The sequence below is a fragment of the Dendropsophus ebraccatus genome, chromosome 15 (genome assembly GCF_027789765.1).
Source record: "Dendropsophus ebraccatus isolate aDenEbr1 chromosome 15, aDenEbr1.pat, whole genome shotgun sequence".
NCBI lineage: Eukaryota > Metazoa > Chordata > Amphibia > Anura > Hylidae > Dendropsophus > Dendropsophus ebraccatus.
In genome coordinates, this window is record NC_091468.1 from 72,019,231 (window position 1) to 72,044,493 (window position 25,263).

General features: G+C 44.9%; 1 protein-coding gene across 5 annotated transcripts in view; it reads left to right on the forward strand.

Annotated features, from left to right (window-relative positions):
- UTRN (utrophin) overlaps window positions 1-25,263 on the forward strand; it is a 410,412-nt gene that overhangs the window by 168,199 nt on the left and 216,950 nt on the right. For all 5 annotated transcript variants that reach the window (XM_069954241.1, XM_069954239.1, XM_069954240.1 and 2 more), the window contains 5 exons: window positions 2,512-2,596; window positions 4,894-5,111; window positions 9,523-9,640; window positions 12,140-12,345; window positions 16,752-16,906. In XM_069954241.1, the coding sequence (XP_069810342.1) occupies window positions 2,512-2,596; window positions 4,894-5,111; window positions 9,523-9,640; window positions 12,140-12,345; window positions 16,752-16,906 (782 nt within the window). The remainder of the gene's footprint in view (window positions 1-2,511; window positions 2,597-4,893; window positions 5,112-9,522; window positions 9,641-12,139; window positions 12,346-16,751; window positions 16,907-25,263) is intronic.

Genomic DNA, 25,263 nt, shown 5'->3' on the forward strand with positions numbered 1-25,263 from the left:
GTGTCTATGATTGTTGGTTTCTGTCATAAACTGCCTACAGAGGACTGATCTGCAATCAGATATAGCTGAATATCCAAGCCTAACTGTGTAGGAGTCTAGGGGTAAATCTCCAATCTAGATACTCACAACAGTTTTGTTTCCTGTGTTCAATTATCTTGATGGAAATGAAATATATTTATTTTTTATTTTTTTTCTCATCATTTTATAAAAAAACGGAATTCTAAAAATAATTTGGATCTGATTGAAAATTCTTTGCACTTTAAAAAATGGTACAATAGTGAAAAAAAAAGTTTTTTCATGCTTTATAACAAAGCTATACCAGCTGTATCCAGGTCCAGTCTCCTGAAGGCAGCTATATAACAGCTATACTTACTGTATCCAGGTCCAGTCTCCTGAAGGCTGCTATATAACAGCTATACTTACTGTATCCAGGCCCAGTCTCCTGAAGGCTGCTATATAACAGCTATACTTACTGTATCCAGGTCCAGTCTCCTGAAGGCTGCTATATACCAGCTATACTTACTGTATCCAGGTCCAGTCTCCTGAAGGCAGCTATATAACAGCTATACTTACTGTATCCAGGTCCAGTGTCCTGAAGGCTGCTATATAACAGCTATACTTACTGTATCCAGGTCCAGTCTCCTCAAGGCAGCTATATAACAGCTATACTTACTGTATCCAGGTCCAGTCTCCTGAAGGCTGCTATATACCAGCTATACTTACTGTATCCAGGTCCAGTCTCCTGAAGGCAGCTATATAACAGCTATACTTACTGTATCCAGGTCCAGTCTCCTGAAGGCAGCTATATAACAGCTATACTTACTGTATCCAGGTCCAGTCTCCTGAAGGCTGCTATATACCAGCTATACTTACTGTATCCAGGTCCAGTCTCCTGAAGGCTGCTATATACCAACTATACTTACTATACCCAGGTCCGGTCTCCTGAAGGCAGCTATATAACGGCTATACTTACTATTTCCGCTTCGACATGACGGCACCACGTAGAGAGGGCCCCGCCCCCAGGTTTCCTGTCCCTGCATGGACCGCCATACTTACTGTATCCAGGTCCAATCTCCTGAAGCTTTTTAGTCTTCTGTTGGTTGAGAGAAAGCAGCTAAACAGAGGAAGTTCCGGCTTGTGCAAAGTGTCACGGCTCAATGTGTTCATCAATCATGTGTTCATCGATGTGTGTTTAGTCTCTATTTTACCACCAGCCCAAGTCTAAAAAGCTTCAGGAGACTGGACCTGGATATAAGTAAGTATAGATTTGTTGAGAAGGAGGAAAGGATTAAATCGGTGCCTTAAGAGCGGTGTTGATGGTCCGTAATAGCACTAGAGATTTTCCAAGATATTTGTAAAGGGCAGGACATACAGCAGATAATAAGTACTGGAAGACTGGCAATTTTTTTTTTCTTGTAAAGGTTAATTATTTTTTGCAATGAATTGTGTCTCCTGGTATTATGTGCAATATGCAGTGATGTCTATTCTTTGCAGGAGGGTTAGGCTTGTTATGTACAGGGCAGCACATCTGTTTCCCAGCTTTCTATAGTACGCAGTCACATTTTTTCTAGTTCTTACTGTTTGCTTTGGAGAATTCTAGAGCCCATAGCAAAAAAAAAATAAAAAAATTTGAGTACATAAGTATTTCACCTGAAGTGCTCCCCGCCGGGTAAATATTTGCTGGGATCGCTGACGTTATTTTTAGGAGGCTAAAATGTTTTACTATGATTTTCCTTTGTATTGTTACTGTGCTGTGGATTTGTGTATGTGCACGGTATGTGGTCATATAATCAGCCATACTCTTTGATAGCTCCACTCTTAGACCATTTATTCTGCAGGATTGTTCTGTATAATCCCGTCCTCTCTAGGAATAGAAGGAGTAAAAGAGGGAAGACAGTAATGGGGAAACTTATCAGAGCGTAGTGAGAGTATGCCGGTCTAGTAGAAATCCCTGCCCCCGTGTGCTGCATTTACTGAGGCGGTGTAGGTAGTCAGTATGCAAATCATAATAAATTGGGTGCAGAAGGAGGCCACGCCCTTTCCCTGCTTTGCCACACCCACTGCCTGCAGTTTAGATAAGCGGGGCTGCAACAGGCAAATACTTAGTGGATCTGCTGTGTCGGTCAGCCTGCTTTGACTTAGTTATTCTTACCTATAAATAAAGTTTATCCGCTCTGGCGTGGGCAGTGGCCTGTTCGTCTTTTTTTTTACATGAACAGCTCCATTCATCTCGCAGTGGTTGCGGCTGGTACTGCAGCGAAACTTTTAACATTAGAAGGATATTCTCATCTCATGTATAACATATCCACTAATGGTATTTACAAGTACAGTATTATGTGATAGATAGAAAGAAGATCCGTCTTTGTTCAGTGTTTGTACCAGAGGCATTATTTAATCTATAACTGGGCCCCACTGATCATGTGCTTATTATTATTATTATTATTATTATTACTGTACTGTTACTACACTATGAAGATGTCTTTTATTTGAGATTTCCATTGTATTTATCAGGTGTCCAGAGAAGTGCCAGAGAAAATAAGGGGCCTGGAGGAAGCCTTGTATTATCCAGTCTATGCAACCCAAAGTGTCCTGCCCAGTAAGTACAGATTTTTTACAGGGTTCCATTGTCTCTCATCTTGGTGAAAGGTGAGGGAGTGGTAAACTGGATGTAGATGATGCAGTTACTGATCCCCCAACGATTGTTTGACACCTTTCCCACTTGTCTACACTGCTCATAGCCACAGATTTTACATCATGGCACCCGGCCAGGAAACTACATCTCCCAGCATGCACTGCACCACAAAGCCAACTGCTGGGTACCCACCACTGTCTTGTGGCATCTATCTATCATCCATCCATCCATCTATCTATCTATTCATCAACATAAATAGATTACAGAAGTAGAGAGAGATGAAAACAGCAGTGTCTCCCTTTCCCGATACTGCTCAGGAGAGGCTGTAGTTTCCCTGCCATTGGTCAGGAGATCAATGTGTGATGTCAATGATGGGCATGGTTACAGATGAAGTGTTACATCTTGCTTGAGAAAAGAAGAGACAGAGATCATGTGACCTCTGTCTCAGAAGGGAGGACGGAGGGTTGGAGACAGAGAAGAGCAGGCAGTGAGGATTTCCAGCATCTTCAGGGTATGAGGCAGGATGTGCTGCAGACAAACCGTCCAATTCATGTACTAGAAACCTATGGATTTCTATGGGTGGGGATGGAACAGGGTTAAATCTTTCTTAGGGCTCGTTCACACTGAGCAAAAGGGGCGGATTACGCGAGGAAATATTTCCGCCTGAAATCAACTGACGCTGAATTCCGAGCAGAATATAAGCAGAATGTAAGCAGAATCCCTGCGTATTCCGCTAGGAAAGTGTTCAGCTCGTAATCAGCTCTTGACAAATTCAGCACGGAATACTCGAGGAATCCGCGCTGATTCCGCATGCATTCAGCGCTGAAATTCAGCGAGTATTTGGCGAGTAAACTAGACTATACCAGAATATATACTAGAATCCTCCCCCCCCCCCCCCCCCTTTTTTTCCCCATTTTTGCTTATTCAGTGCGTAATTTCCACTTGTATTCCACGCTGAAACAGAAAATCAGAGCCCCATTGTTTTGTATAGGCTTTCGCTAGCGGAAGAATGGACATGTTCATTCTTCTGGCGGACAGCGGATTAGCCGCGGAACGTTCAGTGCGGAAATTCAACCGTGTGAGCTGCAGAGCAGAATTTCCATTCAACACAATGGAAATTAGCTCTGCACCTATTTTAACGGCTTAAATTTCAGCGCCGATTCAGCCCAGAAATTCAGCTGCTTTTGCTCTGTGTGAACGAGCTCTTAAGCTGAGTTCCTCTTTAAGTTTTATAGATGCTTTCATGTGATCTAAAAAAGGTAATATTTTAGCCTCCTGCAGCTGCCACTAGGGAAAGCTTACAATGGTGAATGCAGACTCCTCATTGAGTTCAGTGGACCAAATAATGTACACAGCTTAGAGAATCGGTTTCTCGGGATAATCTCGGTATACTTTGGCTGTGACCACGCTCTGCATGTCCCTACTTCTCAGCTGTTTTATAGGCTTTTACTTGCAGATGGGAAAGTTGCCTTTAGTCCGTAGTCCTGTATAATGTGTGTTGTTCACCCATAGGCCGTTTTATTAGGGGATGTGATTTAGTAAGAAGCTATTAAGTGTGACGGGGCTTTTAATGTGCTTCATTTTAGTGCCGTCTATATAGGATCTACCTGAGTATTTTACAGCACAATTGAAGGGTAATAAATGAAATGAAAAGTATTTCAACATTAATAACCTCATGAAATTGTTATATGCCGTATAATATGCCAAACCTGTGCGCAGCAATGGGGTGATCCACCTTATATCTTCAGGACCTGGAAATATGCTTTTAGGGGCTAAGTAAAGAGTTAACCTGGTGGGCACGGAGACTCTCCATTGTCGACCCACAAACTTCCCCCATTTACAGCCGGTTGTTCAGCCGGGTGACGGAAATCCTGTCAGTCATCATATCTGGTTTTGGGGACCTGGAGACCTTTGGGGTTATTTATATAGTTAGATAAGTTTAAAGGCAATCTGTCACTAGGGCTATTCCACCTTAAATAAGGGCAGCATAAACTAGTGACAGAAATACTGAACAGATTGGTGTATTACATCATTCTGCTCAGCCGTTCTCCTAATATGCAGGAGAATAGGATTCTTGTCACACCCCTCCCCCGCCCTCCAGCTGCTGATTGACAGGTGACCGCTTATACACAGCATGGATAGATAACTGCCAATCAGCAGCCCTTAGAGTATAACTATATTTTTATACAATATATTTTGGCTATTTTTATAAGTTATATAGTTTGGCTATTTTTTTTATAACATATTTTATGTTTTTATAGCAACTTTTCCTGCGGTGCAAAAAATGGTGCTAGTATCTTCTGCCTCTGAGTATCCAGGAATGACCAAACACGTAATGGAGCTGCCAGCTGCCACCGACCTGGATAAGACTGTCATCGAGCTGTCAGACTGGCTGCTACTTATCGATCAGATGCTCAAGTCCAACATTGTCACTGTTGGCGATCCTGATGAGATTAATACAACTATAGCGCGGATGAAGGTAACGCTCACGTCCGATCAGCGTGCTCGCACTATGATAAGCTGTAGGGATCTGTACTGGCAGTCAGTATCTTGTGTTTTTTCGCTCTATGATAAACTGTCGGCAGGGCCGGCCTTAGGGTAGATGGCGCCCTGTGCGAAACTTTCTTTTGGCGCCCCCCCCCCCCCCCCCCCGCCCCTGTTGATACCCCCTAATGGTGACATAGACTAAATCTCACAGCCTCCCATCCCTCCAGACAACCCCCCACAATAAAACCACAAACGGGACAGGAAGCTGTAGGATTTAGATACAATATACTAAATCCTACTACAACAAGCTCCACCCCTAAACCCCAGCCCCCCCAAACCCCCCGACCCCCGATAGAAGTACCATCTATGTATGTATCTACCAATCATCTACCCCCCCCCCCCCCCCCCCCCCCCCCCCCGTTATATATGTGACCCTTTAATCACTTTTTGAATTTTTCTCTGGGATGTGACTTCACTAAAAAACAGCAAATTTGGACTTGGCCTATTTGGCAATTACACTGTTTACCGTGGGGGCAGTAGTTATGCGCTGTTTAGCTGTTGGGGTATGCTGGGGGCAGTAGTTATGCACTGTTTAGCTGTTGGGGTATGCTGGGGCAGTAGTTATGCGCTGTTTAGCTGTTGGGTATGCTGGGGCAGTAGTTATGCACTGTTTAGCTGTTGGGTATGCTGGGGGCAGTAGTTATGTACTGTTTAGCTGTTGGGGTATGCTGGGGGCAGTAGTTATGCGCTGTTTAGCTGTTGGGGTATGCTGGGGCAGTAGTTATGCGCTGTTTAGCTGTTGGGGTATGCTGGGGCAGTAGTTATGCACTGTTTAGCTGTTGGGGTATGCTGGGGCAGTAGTTATGCACTGTTTAGCTGTTGGGGTATGCTGGGGGCAGTAGTTATGCACTGTTTAGCTGTTGGGTATGCTGGGGGCAGTAGTTATGCACTGTTTAGCTGTTGGGGTATGCTGGGGATAGTAGTTATGCACTGTTTAGCTGTTGGGTATGCTGGGGGCAGTAGTTATGCACTGTTTAGCTGTTGGGGTATGATGGGGGCAGTAGTTATGCACTGTTTAGCTGTTGGGTATGCTGGGGGCAGTAGTTATGCACTGTTTAGCTGTTGGGGTATGCTGGGGATAGTAGTTATGCACTGTTTAGCTGTTGGGTATGCTGGGGGCAGTAGTTATGCACTGTTTAGCTGTTGGGGTATGATGGGGGCAGTAGTTATGCACTGTTTAGCTGTTGGGTATGCTGGGGGCAGTAGTTATGCACTGTTTCAGCTGATATATAGATAGATAGAGATAGATAGATAGAAGGGAAAGAGGTAGAGAGACAGAGGAGAGAGAATCATCAGACTTACAGCAGGGGCCCAGGATCCTGGAGGCTGCAGCATTGCTGAGGAGGAGGAGGGAGGACGCACATGGCCGGGCAGAGGTCACAGGTCACCGCACTGATGGGACCTGAGCACCCTGCAGGCTGCAATGTGGCAAGAAAAAAGTCAGCCTCCCACATGTGGTGGGTGCCGGGGGCGGGGCTTGTCGGCGGGGGCGGAGCTTACCGGGATCAACCCGGAACATTACTTTGCCAGGTCCCTAGCCCGTCTATCTTCTGGAGCGCCCAAACCAACTACTATGTAAGGAGGGCAGGCGGCCAGCTAGAGGGGCGCTCTGGCAGACAGACAGAACGTCTGTCTGCCAGACCAGTTAAGTGTGCAGCTGACTGCCAGAGCGCCCCCTAGCTGGCCAGGAGTGATGCGCCCTGTGCAACCGCACAGCTCGCACACCCCAAAGGCCGGCCCTAACTGTAGGGATCAGTACTGGCAGTCAGTATCTAGTTTTTGTGTTTTTCCGCTCTATGATGAGCTGTAGGGATCTGTACTGGCAGTCAGTATCTTGTGTTTTGTATTTTTTTTTTTTCGCACTATGATAAGCTGTAGGGATCTGTACTGGCAGTCAGTATCTTATGTTTTTGTGTTTCTTCGCACTATGATAAGCTGTAGGGATCTGTACTGGCAGTCAGTATCTTGTTTTTGTGTGTTTTTTCTCTCTAAGCTGTAGGGATCTGTACTGGCAGTCAGTATCTTATGTTTTTGTGTTTTTTCGCTCTATAATAAGATGTAGGGATCTGTACTGGCAGTCAGTATCTTATGTTTTTGTGTTTTTTCGCTCTATAATAAGATGTAGGGATCTGTACTGGCAGTCAGTATCTTATGTTTTTGTGTTTTTTCGCTCTATAATAAGATGTAGGGATCTGTACTGGCAGTCAGTATCTAGTTTTTGTGTGTTTTTTCGCTCTATGATAAGCTGTAGGGATCTGTACTGGCAGTCAGTATCTAGTTTTTGTGTGTTTTTTCGCTCTATGATAAGCTGTAGGGATCTGTACTGGCAGTCAGTATCTAGTTTTTGTGTGTTTTTTCGCACTATGATAAGCTGTAGGGATCTGTACTGGCGGTCAGTATCTAGTTTTTGTGTGTTTTTTCGCTCTATGATAAGCTGTAGGGATGTGTACTGGCGGTCAGTATCTAGTTTTTGTGTGTTTTTTCGCTCTATGATAAGCTGTAGGGATCTGTACTGGCGGTCAGTATCTTGTGGTTTTTCCTTCTTTTGTATGAAATGCCGTGTCGTCTCTGTACTCCTCACAGCGGAGTCTGCAGGGCTTTGTGAATGAATCCTCCTCTTCTATCTGTGTAATAGGCTCTTAGAACACGATTAATCCCATCCGCTTCAGAGGGATTACAGGAACCTTCTGCTATTTGTTTCCCGGTGTCACAGATCGCAATTATCATAGTAATTATCGCGGCTCCTTGTATCACCGCCGTGCTGAGGGCACCGCATTGTTTTTATCCCAAATAAACACTTCATTCTTATCATTAGGCTTGTTAAAAACGAAAAAAAGAAGGTAAGCTGGGTGATGTGCCCCTGTGAAAGATGAATAAATCTAGAAGGAACTATCATGTGCATGGATCTTATTAATGGGATTTGTGTGGTGTGGCGCTCCCTCCTTATACTGCACACCCCGACCAGAGTGAGGGAGATTTGGGCTTAGTTCGCATTGTGCAGAATTCACTTGAAAATACAGGACAAAAAACACTGCAGAATTTCTTATTCGATACTGATGGATACAAGTGGACTCTATTAGAGGGGATTGTGTCTGTCCGGGTTCATTCTTGGCCATTGGTGCAGGGTTTGGCGCCATTTGTCTGTGCTGAATGACAACTGTAATGTGGGCTCCGATAGGATGCTGTATGAACCAAGGGGCCTATAGACAATGCGATTTTTTTTTTTTTGTCTCCAACCAAACAAGTGGTGATGTCACTTCCTGGATAACATGGTGACGTCACTTCCTGGATAACATGGTGACGTCACTTCCTGGATAACATAGTGATGTCACTTCCTGGATAACATGGTGATGTCACTTCCTGGATGACATGGTGATGTCACTTCCTGGATAACATGGTGATGTCACTTCCTGGATGACATGGTGATGTCACTTCCTGGATGACATGGTGATGTCACTTCCTGGATGACATGGTGATGTCACTTCCTGGATGACATGGTGATGTCACTTCCTGGATGACATGGTGATGTCACTTCCTGGATGACATGGTGATGTCACTTCCTGGATGACATGGTGATGTCACTTCCTGGATGACATGGTGATGTCACTTCCTGGATGACATGGTGATGTCACTTTCTGGATAGTATGGTGAAGTCACTTCCTGGATAACATTGTGATGTCACGACTCCCAGAGCTGTGCGGGCTGTGGCTGCTGGAGAGGATGATGACAGAGGGATGGTCAGTGACCCTCAGTGTCCCCCTGCCATCATCTTCTCCAGAAGCCACAGCCTGCATGACATCACCATGGTATCCAGGAAGTGACGTCACCATGGTATCCAGGAAGTGACATCACCATGGTATCCAGGAAGTGACGTCACCATGGTATCCAGGAAGTGACGTCACCATGGTATCCAGGAAGTGCCGTCACCATGGTATCCAGGAAGTGCCGTCACCATGGTATCCAGGAAGTGACGTCACCATGGTATCCAGGAAGTGACGTCACCATGGTATCCAGGAAGTGACGTCACCATGGTATCCAGGAAGTGACGTCACCATGGTATCCAGGAAGTGGCGTCACCATGGTATCCAGGAAGTGAAGCCTTGATGCAGTAGTAAGTGCAGGGAAAGAAGCCCTTTATAAGCATTTCCCGTAATAAGTGTATATTGGGGATTTGTATAACTTTTTGGGGGGCAATACAATACTTTAATAAAAATTCTCGCCGGACTTTTCCTTTAAGTTTTTTTATTTAAAAACTGCAGCCTGATCTTTCTCTACATATTGTTCACTTGATACACATAGCAGCATGATGTCTCTATACTCATATTAACTGTCCGTGTTCTCAGATAACTAAAGAAGATATGGAACAGCGCCACCCGCAGCTGGAATCTGTGTTTACGTTGGCTCAGAATGCGAAGAATAAAACTTCCAGCCTGGATGTGAGAACATCTATCACAGAGAAGTGTAAGCACCAAAACTTTCTCACTACTCCTCTTTCTTTGCAGTTCACCAGTGTTTTGCTCATTGTAAAGCTGCCATGTGCCAGTCATCAGATCACTGAATGACACTTGGCTTACATAAAGGGGTATTCTGCTCAAAATAAATTTTCACTATATTGCTGGCTTTGAGGAGAACATAACAAACAGCCTGTTCTTACCTTTCCTCACTCCCCCAGGGTCCTCCTACATTATCTCCGGTCCCTGCTAAACCATCCTGCCTCCACTACTTTTAAGGGTTGACAGCCAGTTATTGACTAAGACATGATAGCACCACGGTCAGTGATTGGCTGAGTGGGCTGTTACCCCCAGACGAGTCCAGCTCAGATGTGAAGGCAGGAACGTTCAGCCAAAACCAGAGGTTTTGGTGCTGTGCGACGAGAGCTGACCGTACAATGCACCCCCCCCCCCCCCCCCCCCCAGTATTCTCTGATGCTAAATGTGGATGTGTAGCAGCTGTATACATGTGCGGTGAAGGGAGACACCTAGTGGCCATATGTATAATGTTAAAGCACCCACACAAAATTATAGAGCATATTGCAAATCTGCTTGTAATCACAATTCCTGTTGTTTTTTTTAAGAAAAATTTCTGGGGACAGCACCTCCTAAAAATAGCATGCGTGTTACAGGATAAAAAACATGCGGGTGACATGATAAAAAAACATGCGTGTTACAGGATAAAAACGTGTGTTACAGGATAAAAACATGCGTGTTACAGGATAAAAACATGCGTGTTACAGGATAAAAACATGCGTGTTACAGGATAAAAACATGCGTGTTACATGATAAAAACATGCGTGTTACAGGATAAAAACATGCGTGTTACAGGATAAAAACATGCGTGTTACAGGATAAAAACATGCGTGTTACAGGATAAAAACATGCGTGTTACATCATAAAAACATGCGTGTTACAGGATAAAAACATGCGTGTTACAGGATAAAAATAGCATGCGTGTTACAGGATAAAAATAGCATGCGTGTTACAGGATAAAAACATGCGTGTTACAGGATAAAAAACATGCGTGTTACAGGATAAAAACATGCGTGTTACAGGATAAAAAACATGCGTGTTACAGGATAAAAATAGCATGCGTGTTACAGGATAAAAAGCATGCGTGTTACAGGATAAAAAACATGCGTGTTACAGGATAAAAAACATGCGTGTTACAGGATAAAAACATGCGTGTTACAGGATAAAAAACATGCGTGTTACAGGATAAAAACATGCGTGTTACAGGATAAAAACATGCGTGTTACAGGATAAAAAACATGCGTGTTACAGGATAAAAAACATGTGTGTTACAGGATAAAAAACATGTGTGTTACAGGATAAAAAACATGCGTGTTACAGGATAAAAAACATGCGTGTTACAGGATAAAAAACATGTGTGTTACAGGATAAAAAACATGCGTGTTACAGGATAATGTGCCATCTGATCCTTGCCAGTTTGTAGCCTTTATTCTGCAGAGATGCGCCAGTCATCTGGACAGGTTATAGTTAATGACTTGTTCCGTTGGAAGGTGTGCAGCGTTTGCTTCCGAGCGCTGAGCGTGACGCCTCGCTGCGTTACTATTACACGCCGCCTTTTGCTGATTTCAATTATATTTACAACGATAAAATCAATCTGCACTTTTATACAATTCTTAATACAGAAATAACATTTTCTACGTTCTGAGGGACTGGTGAATTATTGTCACGCACCAGTGTATAGTAAGCGTCTTACAGGAAAACCAGAATTAGAATTTCATTTCCTCGCCAGTTCCCCATTTGGGACTTCAAAGAAAGTGGAAAAGTGCCAGAAATCCATTCCAATTCTAATAGCGTATACTGTATCAGGAGCCGAGAGCGGAGCTGTGCAGGTGCGCTTACTATTGTGACCAAAGTCATGTCTGACAACGGGGTCAGGATAAGGACAGTTCCTGACATGGACAGAGGTGGCAGCAGAGAGCACTGTTACAGACTGGAGAGAACACACCACTTCCTGCAGGACATACAGCAGCTGATAAGTGATACTGGTATTTCTCTGATGCTATAATCATAGTACAGTGGTGACTGGCATCTTCACCTTCTATTACTTGTGACTTATCTTGATCAGTTGATTATTTGATGGCTATTGATCTGATTGGAGGAATATGTATAAGGCTGGGTTCACACTGCAATCCATTTTTTTCATCTGTTTTTTGCAAAAAACTGATGCATTTGTGTGCATCCGTTTTGATCCGTTTTTCCTTTGACTTCCATTGTAAGAAAAACGAATCAAAACGATCCGTTTTTTTTGACGGACACAAAAACATAGCTCACACTACTTTTGTGTCCGTTAAAAAATAACGGACGCACACATGAAAAAAAACGGATTGCAAAAAGGCAGTGTGAACCCAGCCTAACCCATCACTTATGAAGTCATTGCAGGAGTATTATATACATATTGATTATGGATTGATTATTGTTCTTTCCAATCACACAGCGGAGAAGCTGAAGAATCACTGGGACAGTACGCTGCACGGGGTGGAGATGCGGCAGAAGCAGCTACAGGATATGATGGCGGACAGCATCAAGTGGGAGGAGCTCCGGAGAGAGATACAAAGTGTCCTGGACCAGACCGACTTCCGGCTCTACACCCTCAGCCAGACGTCCCGAGACCCCCTCACCAAACAGGTCACAGAAAACAAGGTGAAGCCCCCCCCCATATCTCATTCACCCCCCCCCCCCATATCTCATTCCCCCCCCCCATATCTCATTCACCCCCCTCTCGCCTCATTCATTTCCCTGTAATCTCATTCACCCCCTCTCATTTCATTCATCTTCATCTCATCCCCCCCATATCTCATTCCTTCCCCTCTCATTCATTTCCCTGTAATCTTATTCACCCCCCTCTCATCTCATTCATTTCTCTGTAATCTCATTCACCCCCTCTCATCTTATTCATTTCCCTGTAATCTCATTCACCCCCCTCTCATCTCATTCATTTCCCTGTAATCTCATTCACCCCCTCTCATCTCATTCATTTCCCTGTAATCTCATTCACCCCCTCTCATCTCATTCATTTCCCTGTAATCTCATTCACCCCCTCTCATTTCATTCATCTTCATCTCATCCCCCCCATATCTCATTCCTTCCCCTCTCATCTCATTCATTTCCCTGTAATCTCATTCACCCCCCTCTTATCTCATTCATTTCCCTGTAATCTCATTCACCCCCTCATCTCATTCATTTCCCTGTAATCTCATTCACCCCCTCATCTCATTCATTTCCCTGTAATCTCATTCACCCCCTCTCATCTCATTCATTTCCCTGTAATCTCATTCACCCCCTCTCATCTCATTCATTTCCCTGTAATCTCATTCACCCCCCTCTTATCTCATTCATTTCCCTGTAATCTCATTCACCCCCTCATCTCATTCATTTCCCTGTAATCTCATTCACCCCCTCATCTCATTCATTTCCCTGTAATCTCATTCACCCCCTCTCATCTCATTCATTTCCCTGTAATCTCATTCACCCCCTCTCATTTCATTCATCTTCATCTCATCCCCCCATATCTCATCTCATCCCCCCTCTCATCTCATTCATCCCCCCTCTCATCTCATTCACCCCCCCCCCTCACCTTCATCCCCCCTCTCATCTCATTCATCCCCCCTCTCATCTCATTCATCCCCCCCCCCCTCACCTTCATCCCCCCTCTCTTCTCCTCCTCTTCTCTTTTCCTCTGTTCTCCTGACTTATAGTTATTCCTCTTCCTCTCTCCTTATTCCGTTGCTCCATGCTGTTTGATCTCCTTTCTTATATTTTATTCCACCATTCATCATCTGCGACTTCCAGTTTGTAGATCAGCTCTTTCACTGACTGTTTCCGCTTTATGACGGAATCCTTGTATTATTTATTAGTGTTATATATTGATTAGTTTTTTTCTCTGTATACTTTCCACAAGACCTGTCTGTTTTATAGAGCTGAGATAACACATTCTGGATGTTCGGTGCCCGGGATTCCTAATCTCTATATTGTTAAAGTAATTCTTATCTGTCTGTGTGTAGAGAGGCCCAATGATGCGTTTACACGGAGCGATTATCGTTCGAATTTTCACAATAACAATCACATTTGAACGATAATCGGCTTAAAACGATCGCAATAACTATTTCTTTCAAACGATTTCTCTTCGCCTAAACACTGATCGTTATAAAAATAAAATGGTTTCCCCAAAATCGTTAAATGATCGATTGGGCGAATTATCGTTCCGTGTAAAAGGACCATTGGGGTCCTATCAGACGAAGAGATTTTTAACGATTGACGACTAACGATTAAATGATCACAAACAAGATTGTTTATCGATAACCTGAAATCGTTCACCATATTACACAGAACGATAGTCGTTAGTTACGATCGTTTACTCCATCTGATCCCAGCGAAACAACAGATAATGTGCAATTACACTGAATGATTAGTGAAAAAGTGCAAAGCTTGAGTGAACGAATGTGGAACTACAGCGAACGATTATCGATGATTTTAGGTTCAGATCTAAATCAATGATAAATCAACGACACACTAACGATTTTTCGATTGTTGCCTGCAATTACACAGAATGATTATCGTTTAAATTCAAACAATAAAATGATTTTTCGCACGTTAATCGTCCCACGTGATAGGGTCCTTATTGTGGCCAGGATACATGGATACTCGGTGTCACACACAGCTGCCATCTATACAGTCACGTGGCTTCCTCTCTATCAGGATACAAGATCTGCTCCCATGGATTACACTCACACATCTGTAGCCGTCTCTGTGGCCGCAGACCTACAGCTACCGACAGGACTAATGGTGCGTTTACACAGGCAGATTTATCTGACAGATTTTGGAAGCCAAAACCAGGAATGGATTTGAAAAGAGGAGAAATCTCAGCCTTTCCTTTATGACCTGTTCCCTGCCTGGGTAAATGCACCATATGGAGGGGCCGTTATATTATGGCCGTGCATAAGGCCCATAGGAATGACTAGGTCCTTGTCCTGTCTGGATTTGCGGATCCACAGACACAGAGAGAAGTAACAGATGTGTGACAGGTCTGATGCTGTGCTCACACACAGTAAGATGAAAGCATAATAGGCCTGTAATTTATAGTGAAAAATACAGCTGCATGTTTAATTTAATAACGTTCTCCACTAAAGTCTGTGGGGAAATAATCATCAGAGGACGCAATAATAATGGCCATAATTACAGAGGGAAAAACAATCAACATCGATATTTGTTAATATTGCATTTCCCGCACATAGTGAAAGATCATAGTGGACAATTCTCAGTAAGGGTATGTTCACACATGTGGCAGAATTCTGCTGCGGAGAGCTCCCACCTGCCTCGGTGTGCCATAGCCTGTCTATGAGAGGGCTCGTGAGACTCCGCGACTCTGTAGTCTGTATGTCTGTATTACCTTAGGGCCCTATTCCACCGGACGATTATCGTTAGCATAATCGTTAACGATTAACGATCTCAAACGACCGCTATTGCGAAAGACCTGAAAACGTTCACTCATTTCCATGGAACGATAATCGTTACTTATGATCGTAATTGCGATCGTTTCTTCTTCCGTATTTCTTCGCTATTGCGTTCGTATCTATTGCGAACGACCGAACGATGTCTTATTCAATGCGAACGATTTGCGAACGTTTTGCGAACGAGCAACGATAAAAATAGGTCCAGGTCTTATAAAGCGATCAACGATTTCTCGTTCGGTCGTTAATCGTTACTGCATTTCAACCGAACGATTATCGTTTAGATTCGAACGATTTAACGATAATCTGAACGATAATCGTCCGGTGGAATAGGGCCCTTAGTCTGTCTGTCTGTGTGCATTACCTTTGTCTGTATGTCTGTGTGCATTACCTTTATCTGTATGTTTGTGTGCATTACCTTTGTCTGTATGTCTGTATTACCTTTATCTGTATGTTTGTGTGCATTACCTTTGTCTGTATGTCTGTGTGTATTACCTTTGTCTGTATGTAAACATTTTATAATATGAGATTCAGTACCTATATAGATATTGGAAAAAAACTATATTTTCAAGGTCTTTGAAGTATACGGCCATGTAGTTACTTCTGTTTAACAATGGAGGGCGCCAGTACAGCACAATGGGGAAGCAATAAACTAAAGATATACTAGGAAGCAAGGCAGATTTTCTGAGTTTCTTAATGACTAGTTGTTAGTAAATCCTATTCATTTATCATTAGATAGATAGATAGAAGATAGATAGAAGTTAGATAGATAGATAGGAGATAGATAGATAGGAGATAGATAGATAGGAGATAGATAGATAGAAGTTAGATAGATAGATAGAAGATAGGTAGAAGTTAGATAGATAGAAGTTAGATAGATAGAAGATAGATAGATAGAAGTTAGATAGATAGATAGGAGATAGATAGATAGATAGATAGATAGATAGATAGAAGTTAGATAGATAGATAGATAGATAGAAGTTAGATAGATAGATAGATAGATAGATAGATAGATAGATAGATAGGAGATAGATAGATAGATAGATAGATAGATAGATAGATAGATAGATAGATAGGAGATAGATAGATAGATAGGAGATAGATAGATAGATAGATAGATAGATAGATAGATAGATAGGAGATAGATAGATAGATAGATAGATAGGAGATAGATAGATAGATAGATAGATAGGAGATAGATAGATAGGAGATAGATAGATAGGAGATAGATAGATAGGAGATAGATAGATAGGAGATAGATAGATAGGAGATAGATAGATAGCAGTGCAGCTATCAGTCAGTATTGGTTGTCAGGCCAGGAACATGTTTTGCTGGTCACTGACCGGAGTTATCGCTATAGATTCTGGCAGCCATTTTCCTCCCCAGGTCATTTCTCTTTGCTGACGGATGAGACATTTGGTTTATAATCCCCCTCTAAGTCACTAACCTTGGCTGTGTCTGTCTCTGTAGTAGTCATTGTATAGTTTACAGCTTTTTCAGAGAATTTCTATCTACTTCCACAACCTAGAGAAGTATTAGAATGACCCCTATATCAGAGTCCCGACTTTAAGGGTTCTAACCTACATTTCTTTCCCTTAGGTAATAGTGCAAGACCTGCACAAAGGTGAGATAGTGATGGATACCTTCAATGACCTCTCCAACAAGCTCCTCCGTGACTACAACACTGATGATACCAGGAAAGTCAAGGAGGCCAGTGATCTCCTCTACATGAACTGGGTCAACATGAACAAGAGGTGAGAACATCTTATATAGGATGGGAATTCAGCTTCATCAGCAGAAAGATCCTCATATGGGATTTATGTCATGTCACTTAAAGGGGTAGTTCTGGAACCAAATAAACTGGTGCTAGAAAGTGCGCGTGTGATCATTGCTGAGACCCCCCATCCCTGATACAAAGGGGCAGCAGTGCTCAGCCGAGCCCCATGCCAGTTCTTTCCCCTGTCATGACTTACACCCTGTATTATAGATCGAGATTCACAATCCTGTTGGCTTCAGAGCTGACATCTCTCTGCATTCTCTATTGGCATACGCTGCGTCCTGCTTGCTCAGCATGTGCGCAGAGAGAGAGAGCGCTCACTATGGTGATTCACCCCGAAGGAAGAGTCCACATTAATCTACTTTATAGCTAATCAACTCTCCAGCTAAATTGTTCCCAATGTGGCGGTCAATGAGCTATTGACTATTTACACCAATAACCAGAAGGAAATCTCAGTCCAGATATCATCTCTAAATTGCATCTGTATAAATGATGCATAGTTTTTACTGAGGTTAACATAGGCTTAAAGGGGTACTCCGGAGAAACAAATGTTTCTTTCAAATCAACTGGTGTCACAAAGTTATATATATTTGCAATTCTACTTAAAAATTCTTCTGTATTCAAGTACTTAGCTGCCGTATGTCCTGCAGGAAGTGGCGTATTCTCTCCAGTCTGACACAGTGCTCTCAGCTGCCACCTCTGTCCATGTCAGGAACTGTCCAGGGCAGGAGAGGTTTTCTATGGGGATTTGTTGCTGCTCTGGACAGTTCCTGGCATGGACAGAGGGGGCAGCAGAGAGCACTGTGTCAGACTGGAGAGAATACACCACTTCCTGCAGGACATACAGCAGCTAATAAGTACCCCTTTAAAATAGCAATGATAGCCGTCCACTGTAAGCCCCTGATCACTGAATTAGTGCACCATGCCCTTTAGCTCCTTTCAGCCACGCTTGACTCCAGTTTACCAATTTCAATTTAAATGTTGGGCTCCGAGCTGTCAGACACCATTGATCAGCCATTTACCATCCTATTAATATGTTATAGGTTGTATATAATAGGTTAGGAGATGTATATAATATAGGTTGTATATAATAGGTTAGGAGATGTATATAATATAGGTTGTATATAATAGGTTATATGTTGTATATAAAATGTATTTCTTTTAGCTAGTTTTTGTGTATATGGTCGAGGAGAAAGCCGTAAGTTTTCCGGTCTATGTCGCTGTGCGGTCACTCAGTAACAGATTGATAGAACTAATATCAATATCATAAGACGTGGAGATGAGATCTTGTATTTCCACTTACAGTCTCATCTTCTGTACAGTGGTCAAAGCCGAATTGTTAAAGAAAACAGTCATCCCTTTAATGCTGCCTGAACCACAAGTCATCGGGAGGTCCCCAGTGCTGCCTGAACCATGAATAATCAGGGGGGTCCCCAGTGCTGCCTGAACCATGAATAATCAGGGGGTCCCCAGTGCTGCCTGAACCATGAATAATCAGGGGGGTCCCCAGTGCTGCCTGAACCATGAGTCATTAGGGGGGTCCCCAGTGCTGCCTGAACCATGAGTCATTAGGGGGGTCCCCAGTGCTGCCTGAACCATGAGTCATTAGGGGGGTCCCCAGTGCTGCCTGAACCATGAGTCATTAGGGGGGTCCCCAGTGCTGCCTGAACCATGAGTCATTAGGGGGGTCCCCAGTGCTGCCTGAACCATGAGTCATTAGGGGGGTCCCCAGTGCTGCCTGAACCATGAGTCATTAGGGGGGTCCCCAGTGCTGCCTGAACCATGAGTCTTTAGGGGGGTCCCCAGTGCTGCCTGAACCATGAGTCATTAGGGGGGTCCCCAGTGCTGCCTGAACCATGAGTCATCAAAGAGGTCTTAATGCTACCTGAACCATGAGTCATTAGGGGGGTCCCCAGTGCTGCCTGCCTTCATTGACAGACGGAGAGTTTTAGTGATTAAGCTCTTGGGTCGGAGGATCAAAACGCATCTGTTTTTTTTTTTTTTGTACACAAAAAACTTGGTCAACCACATTTGTGCTAAAAAAAATGCGTTTTGACCTTTTTTTTTTTTTTCTTTTTTTTTTTTTTTTATAATAATGGTAAAATGGATTCATACAAATGCACCCATTTTTTTCTATCCGTTTTTTGTGGCGGAAGGGCTGCTGTGGCGGGGAGGCTGCTGTGGCGGGGAGGCTGCTGTGGCGGGGAGGCTGCTGTGGCGGAAGGGCTGCTGTGGCGGGGAGGCTGCTGTGGCGGAAGGGCTGCTGTGGCGGGGAGGCTGCTGTGGCGGAAGGGCTGCTGTGGCGGGGAGGCTGCTGTGGCGGAAGGGCTGCTGTGGCGGGGAGGCTGCTGTGGCGGAGGGGCTGCTGTGGCGGAGGGGCTGCTGTGGTGGGAAGGCTGCTGTGGCGGGGAGGCTGCTGTGGCGGAAGGGCTGCTGTGGCGGGGAGGCTGCTGTGGCGGGGAGGCTGCTGTGGCGGAGGGGCTGCTGTGGCGGGGAGGCTGCTGTGGCGGAAGGGCTGCTGTGGTGGGTAGGCTGCTGTTGCGGGGAGCCTGCTGTGGCGGGGAGGGGCTGCTGTGGCGGGAAGGGGCTGCTGTGGCGGGGAGGCTGCTGTGGCGGGGAGGCTGCTGTGGCGGAGGGGCTGCTGTGGCGGAGGGGCTGCTGTGGCGGGGGGGCTGCTGTGGCGGAGGGGCTGCTGTGGCGGAGGGGCTGCTGTGGCGGAGGGGCTGCTGTGGCGGAGGGGCTGCTGTGGCGGAGGGGCTGCTGTGGCGGAGGGGCTGCTGTGGCGGAGGGGCTGCTGTGGCGGAGGGGCTGCTGTGGCGGAGGGGCTGCTGTGGCGGGGAGGCTGCTGTGGCGGAGGGGCTGCTGTGGCGGGGAGGCTGCTGTGGCGGGGAGGCTGCTGTGGCGGGGAGGCTGCTGTGGCGGGGAGGCTGCTGTGGCGGGGAGGCTGCTGTGGCGGGGAGGCTGCTGTGGCGGGGGGGCTGCTGTGGCGGGGAGGCTGCTGTGGCGGGGAGGCTGCTGTGGCGGGGAGGCTGCTGTGGCGGAGGGGCTGCTGTGGCGGAGGGGCTGCTGTGGCGGGGAGGCTGCTGTGGCGGGGAGGCTGCTGTGGCGGAGGGGCTGCTGTGGCGGAGGGGCTGCTGTGGCGGAGGGGCAGCGCCGAGCAGTGTAACATGAAGAGCTAATATTTGTTTAATGCTGTTGTGAATGAGGAGGGTGACGTACGGTCTGTCACATTGTAGGGGAAATCTAATCGGTTCTCACGTTTATTATTCTGCTGCAATGAAATGGAGTTTAATTTCTTGGAGGGATTTCCGTGTTCCGGAGAAGTGGAGAGGTTCATACTAGTGATGGGACACCTATGGAATATGAAGAAAATAGTTGAATTGATTAAAGAACCATTGAAAGGAAAACCAGAAAACATGTCCGGGGACCTGGAACCTGGTTTCATTTTCTTCTAATCAGATAAATGTTTTATGTAGAAATCATCTATATATTGTCCTTCAGAGGAACCATTGTAGTTAAAGGGGTACTCCAGCATTTATTTTTTTCTCATTTCAAAACTGGTTTCGAAAAGTTATACAGATTTGTAATTTATTTCTGTTTAATAATCTCCAGTCTTCCAGTACTTATCACCTGCTGTATGTCCTGCAGGAAGTGGTGTATTCTCTCCAGTCTGACACAGTGCTCTCTGCTGCCACCTCTGTCCATGTCAGGAACTGTCCAGAGCAGGAGAGGTTTTTTATGGACATTTGAAAGACTTACAAAAAAAAAAAAAAAAAATGGAGTACCCCTTTAAGGGTTTGCAGTGCCTTTGTGTGTTTCTTTTCATAGTAATATCATAAAATTTCTGCAAATATTTGAGTGACATTAGTATTACACCGATACAGAAGAGACTAAAGAACGTTATTGCGGTGTCCCAGCCAGTCGCCTGTGTCTTCCCGCTCTTTGATTTCTCCAGAGTCCTGTTCCCGTATATATACAGAATTGTGTTTCTATAGATTGTTGCTGTATGGGGAGGAAGGTCTTTCTCAGAAATGCAGATTGACAGGTAATTACTGCTTCTATATTAGAAATGGATTAAAATACAGGGAAAAAAACAATCTTAATGATATTTACCCAGTAGTTAAAGGGAAGATCCATGATTGAGTCTTTTCACAATTCTATTAGGAAGTTGTGACATCAGCGGTTGTCTCATACAAAGCTATTGTCTAATATAAAGCTATTGTCTCATATAAACCTATTGTCTGACCGGGACCCCTTCCCAGAAATAATCCACAATGCAGCCTGTATCCTTCCGTGCATTCACACTATTTATCAGCCGTATACTTGGTGTTGGTAATGAAGAGCATTGACCTTTTTATTAGGATTTTTTTATATTGATATAGTGACTGATCTGAATCTAAAGTGTGATCTCTGTCAGATATGTGAGAACTATAAGTATGATGCGGTGCACACAGATAGTGGTATAGAGATAAAGGGTTCCTATCTATAACCAAACTTCTGACGTGTCACAGCAACATGGCTGGGGGTCCGGGTGCTGATATAGCCGCATGTATATATGTAGCCGCCTGTATATATGTAGCCGCCTGTATATATGTAGCCGCCTGTATATCTGTAGCCGCCTGGAGTGCGGGGGGTGTCAGGGAGGATGGAGGGTATGAGGAATAAATGGAGATCTATCCTGTCACAGGCCGAGGGCTAATAACCCTCTCCCTTCCTGAGGTAAATACGGCCACAGAGATTATAGAGGGGACTGCACCTAGGTGTCTGGTGATGATGGGACTTGTAGTTCCCCCTGAGGTGTTATAGATGGTGATGATGGTACTTGTAGTTCCCCCTGAGGTGTTATAGATGGTGATGATGGTACTTGTAGTTCCCCCTGGGGCCTCTCTCTATTACTGCTGCCTGAGGTGATAATGGAGAAGCCCTTGATGGTGATGAGGAGCAGAGTAATTCAGACACCAGGGAGTGGAGGCCGTGAGGTACAACAGTAGTAATGCAGTAGTAATGGTGAGCGCAATACCTTACCCAGGCTTGTGCTGTTTGGGGGCAGCCTTCCCCGCCGATAATGCCGGCTGGCCATTTTTTGGGGGGATTTTTGGGTCTGGTCCTGTGACATGGAGGTTGCAGGGCCGTTCCATGGTCTCCCCTCCCGGCCTGTGCACGTTTGGTGGGGGTGGCGGTCACTGGCCGGCACAGTGTGGACTTAGTGTAGGGACCCATGTGTATCAGAGACCTGCACGTTGGTACATGGGGCAGTATGGCTTGATCAATTAACATACAGAATTCTGCTGTTTTTTATGTAGCCGAGAGGCACTAGTGTCAGCCATAGGTGTGAGGTGCAGCGCTCTTTTCTCTCCTGGAACGAGGTACAACAGTGACTTTTACTCATTGTTACGCCACATAACAGGACCAGAGATGGGTCACTGCTGTTCATCTAGAGGTGTGGTGGTATATGTGGTGGTATATGTGGTGGTATATGTGGTGGTATATGTGGTGGTATATGTGGAGTTGCCTTTTGTGAATAGGATAGGTAGTGAGGTGGAATCTGAGTCCTCTAAGGGTATCTGGGCCGGCCGGAAGTATTGGTTCCCAGAAATGACTTGGGGTATTTGGTAAAGTTGCCCCTCAGTGTTAATACCTCAATGTAAGGGTATGTGCACAATACGGAATCTGGACAGAACTCCCGCCATGGATTCCGCAGCTCGCACTCGCGTGCATCTACGCTGCTCCCTTAGGCTTCATTCTATGGTTTGCCAGATTCCACCGTCCGCCCGAACAATTAACCCGCTCGTTCTCCGGGTAGGTGGCTGAATTTGACAAACCATAGAATGAAGCCTATGGGAGCAGCGTACATGCACACGAGTGGCAGGAGTTCCATCCAGGTTCCGTAGTGGGCACATACCTGATTAATAAAGCAACCCCCTGTACATGACACTGAGACCCCCAACCCCCTGTACATTACACTGAGACCCCCAACCTCTGTACATTACACTGAGACCCCCAACCCCCTGTACGTTACACTGAGACCCCTGCTGGGCGCTAGGACAGGGGGCAGAAGCGCTCAGCAGCTCCCGCTCTGCCCCTTTATCCCCACTCCCACTGGTGATGTATCAGTAGATGGAATTATAATGGAGCCTATGGAACTTCCTGCAATGGCGTCTACCAGTAATAAGTTCCATAGGCTCCATTATAATTCCATCCACTGATACATCACCAGTGGGAGTGGGGATAAAGGGGCAGAGCGCCTGTCCGTACCATTGCTGCTATTACAGTAATATACAAGATACCTTGTATTATGATTGAAATGACCCAGAAGTTCTCTCTATATCAAACTACGTACCCCACCCAGTCAGTAATCGCTCGGCTGTCGCACGTCATGTGACCTCCAGTAGTTGCTCTAATGTTGGCTCTTATACTATAGACAGATTCTATAAAACGCGTCGGATCTCATCTCTCTTCTCTACTAGATGTAATTTTATTCTGAAGAAATAGAGAAGAGTTTCTTATATCGGGATTGGATAGGTGGCCGCCGGATAGTAGATAGATCTCCTGGTGGCTTGGGTCCCATGAATGGTTGTGGTGTCTCTGATGTGAAACGTGAATGATTTCCAGGAATAGGAACCTCTATGGGTGACCGCCCGGCAGCGCTGCACCCGCACTCCCTCACCCCCTCACCAGGAAACATGGAAACTCTTATTGCTTTTCTTTCTTTTATCACTAATGGAGATTCTGGTCTCGCAGACAGGAGAAAACACAAAGGTGAAATGACAATGGCCGCTCTTATTGTCATGGAAATGACCGGATTAACATATGCTTTACTTTCCATCCATTCCCTGATCCCTCTGATATCCACCAAGAGCTTAAAGCTGTAGCCTGCGAGTATGTGGCTTCTTCTAGGGAGACTGAAGATTATTATTATTAATAATAATAAAAATAATATTAACAATAATAATAATAATCATTATTATTATATTGGATATTATTATTATTATTATTATTATTATTATTATTATTATTATTATTATTATTATTATTATTTTGGCTATACTGTCAGGTCAGCACTCTCTTCCTCCTTGTTCCCTGCTTGCGGTCTGTGCTGAGCTACAGGAGGGGCCCATTCAAGAGAGTGGCTGCAGCTTCTGCTCCTATTGCACTGAGTAACAGGCAGCCGACTGTCGCTATCGTGATTGTTTTGTTTAAAGACAGCGATCAGGCGACATTTGTGCATCTCCACCGATCATTGTCTTTTAACATGTCCTATATCAATTGAGCCGGAACAGACGGTAATCGACCAAGTGTGGAGATTGGTGTGATAGAGCCCTTACAGGGGGATGTGCGGCCGATAACAGCGATGGCTTCACCATCGATACAGCGACCGTCCCTGTGACCTGACCACCCGATTAAATGTGCCTTGTAAAGACACTGCGAACCAGCACTGATCTTGCCCATCGGCAGCCAGCACCCTGATCTGTACGGACAAAGGGCAATATCCCTGAAGCCGCTGTCTGCACAGCCAGAAAGGGGACGTTCTTCTTTGGGAGTAATTCTGGTTTTACTACTAAAATCCCCAGTCATGTTCTAAGGCTCCTAAGTCAAACATGCAGGGATACTACCTCCAAAAGGTGGCGCCAGAGAGCAAAGTCTTTTTATTCTAGAAGATGGCTACATATCCTCCTTCTTCAGAATTCTTTGTGGATATTATAGAATATATGTAGACTATATGTCTGACCACTATACAACCAGCTGTCAGCAATAGGAGGAGCAGCAGATCAGGGGAAGGAGACAACACATCAATCTTGAGGCCTCCTAGTAACCTTATTAGCTGACCTGGGGATAACCCTTTAATTATCGCTTGTCCTTGTTGCTTTTCTAAATTAAAACTCGCATTGTATGAAAAATGATTGTACCATAGGATGGGAGCTGTCTCTTAGCGGATGCAATCTGTCTTCAGACATTGTGGACTGTCTCAGTCGGCTCCTGCAAGACTGAAGCCCCTCAGCGGCATAGAGGAAATGCTAGAGGTTAAATGAAGGACGTTGTACCTGGCCTTTTGTGTGTAACGCTTTGAGGGATGACTCAGTACTGATGACCTATCTGGGGAATGAATTGTGAACCTTCAGCCAATACAATCCTGATCATAGAGGAACATAGTGCTGCGATGTGTAGGAGAAACAAGCTCCATGTGATCGAGAGATCGGATAATATTATCAATTATTAAGTAACAGATGGCAGCGTCTGAGGAAACATTTACTTCTGTGTTCCCAATTATCCTTGACACCGCTTAAACAATGTGTCAGATTCTCCCGTCCTGATACAGTGGATTGCTGCTTGTAT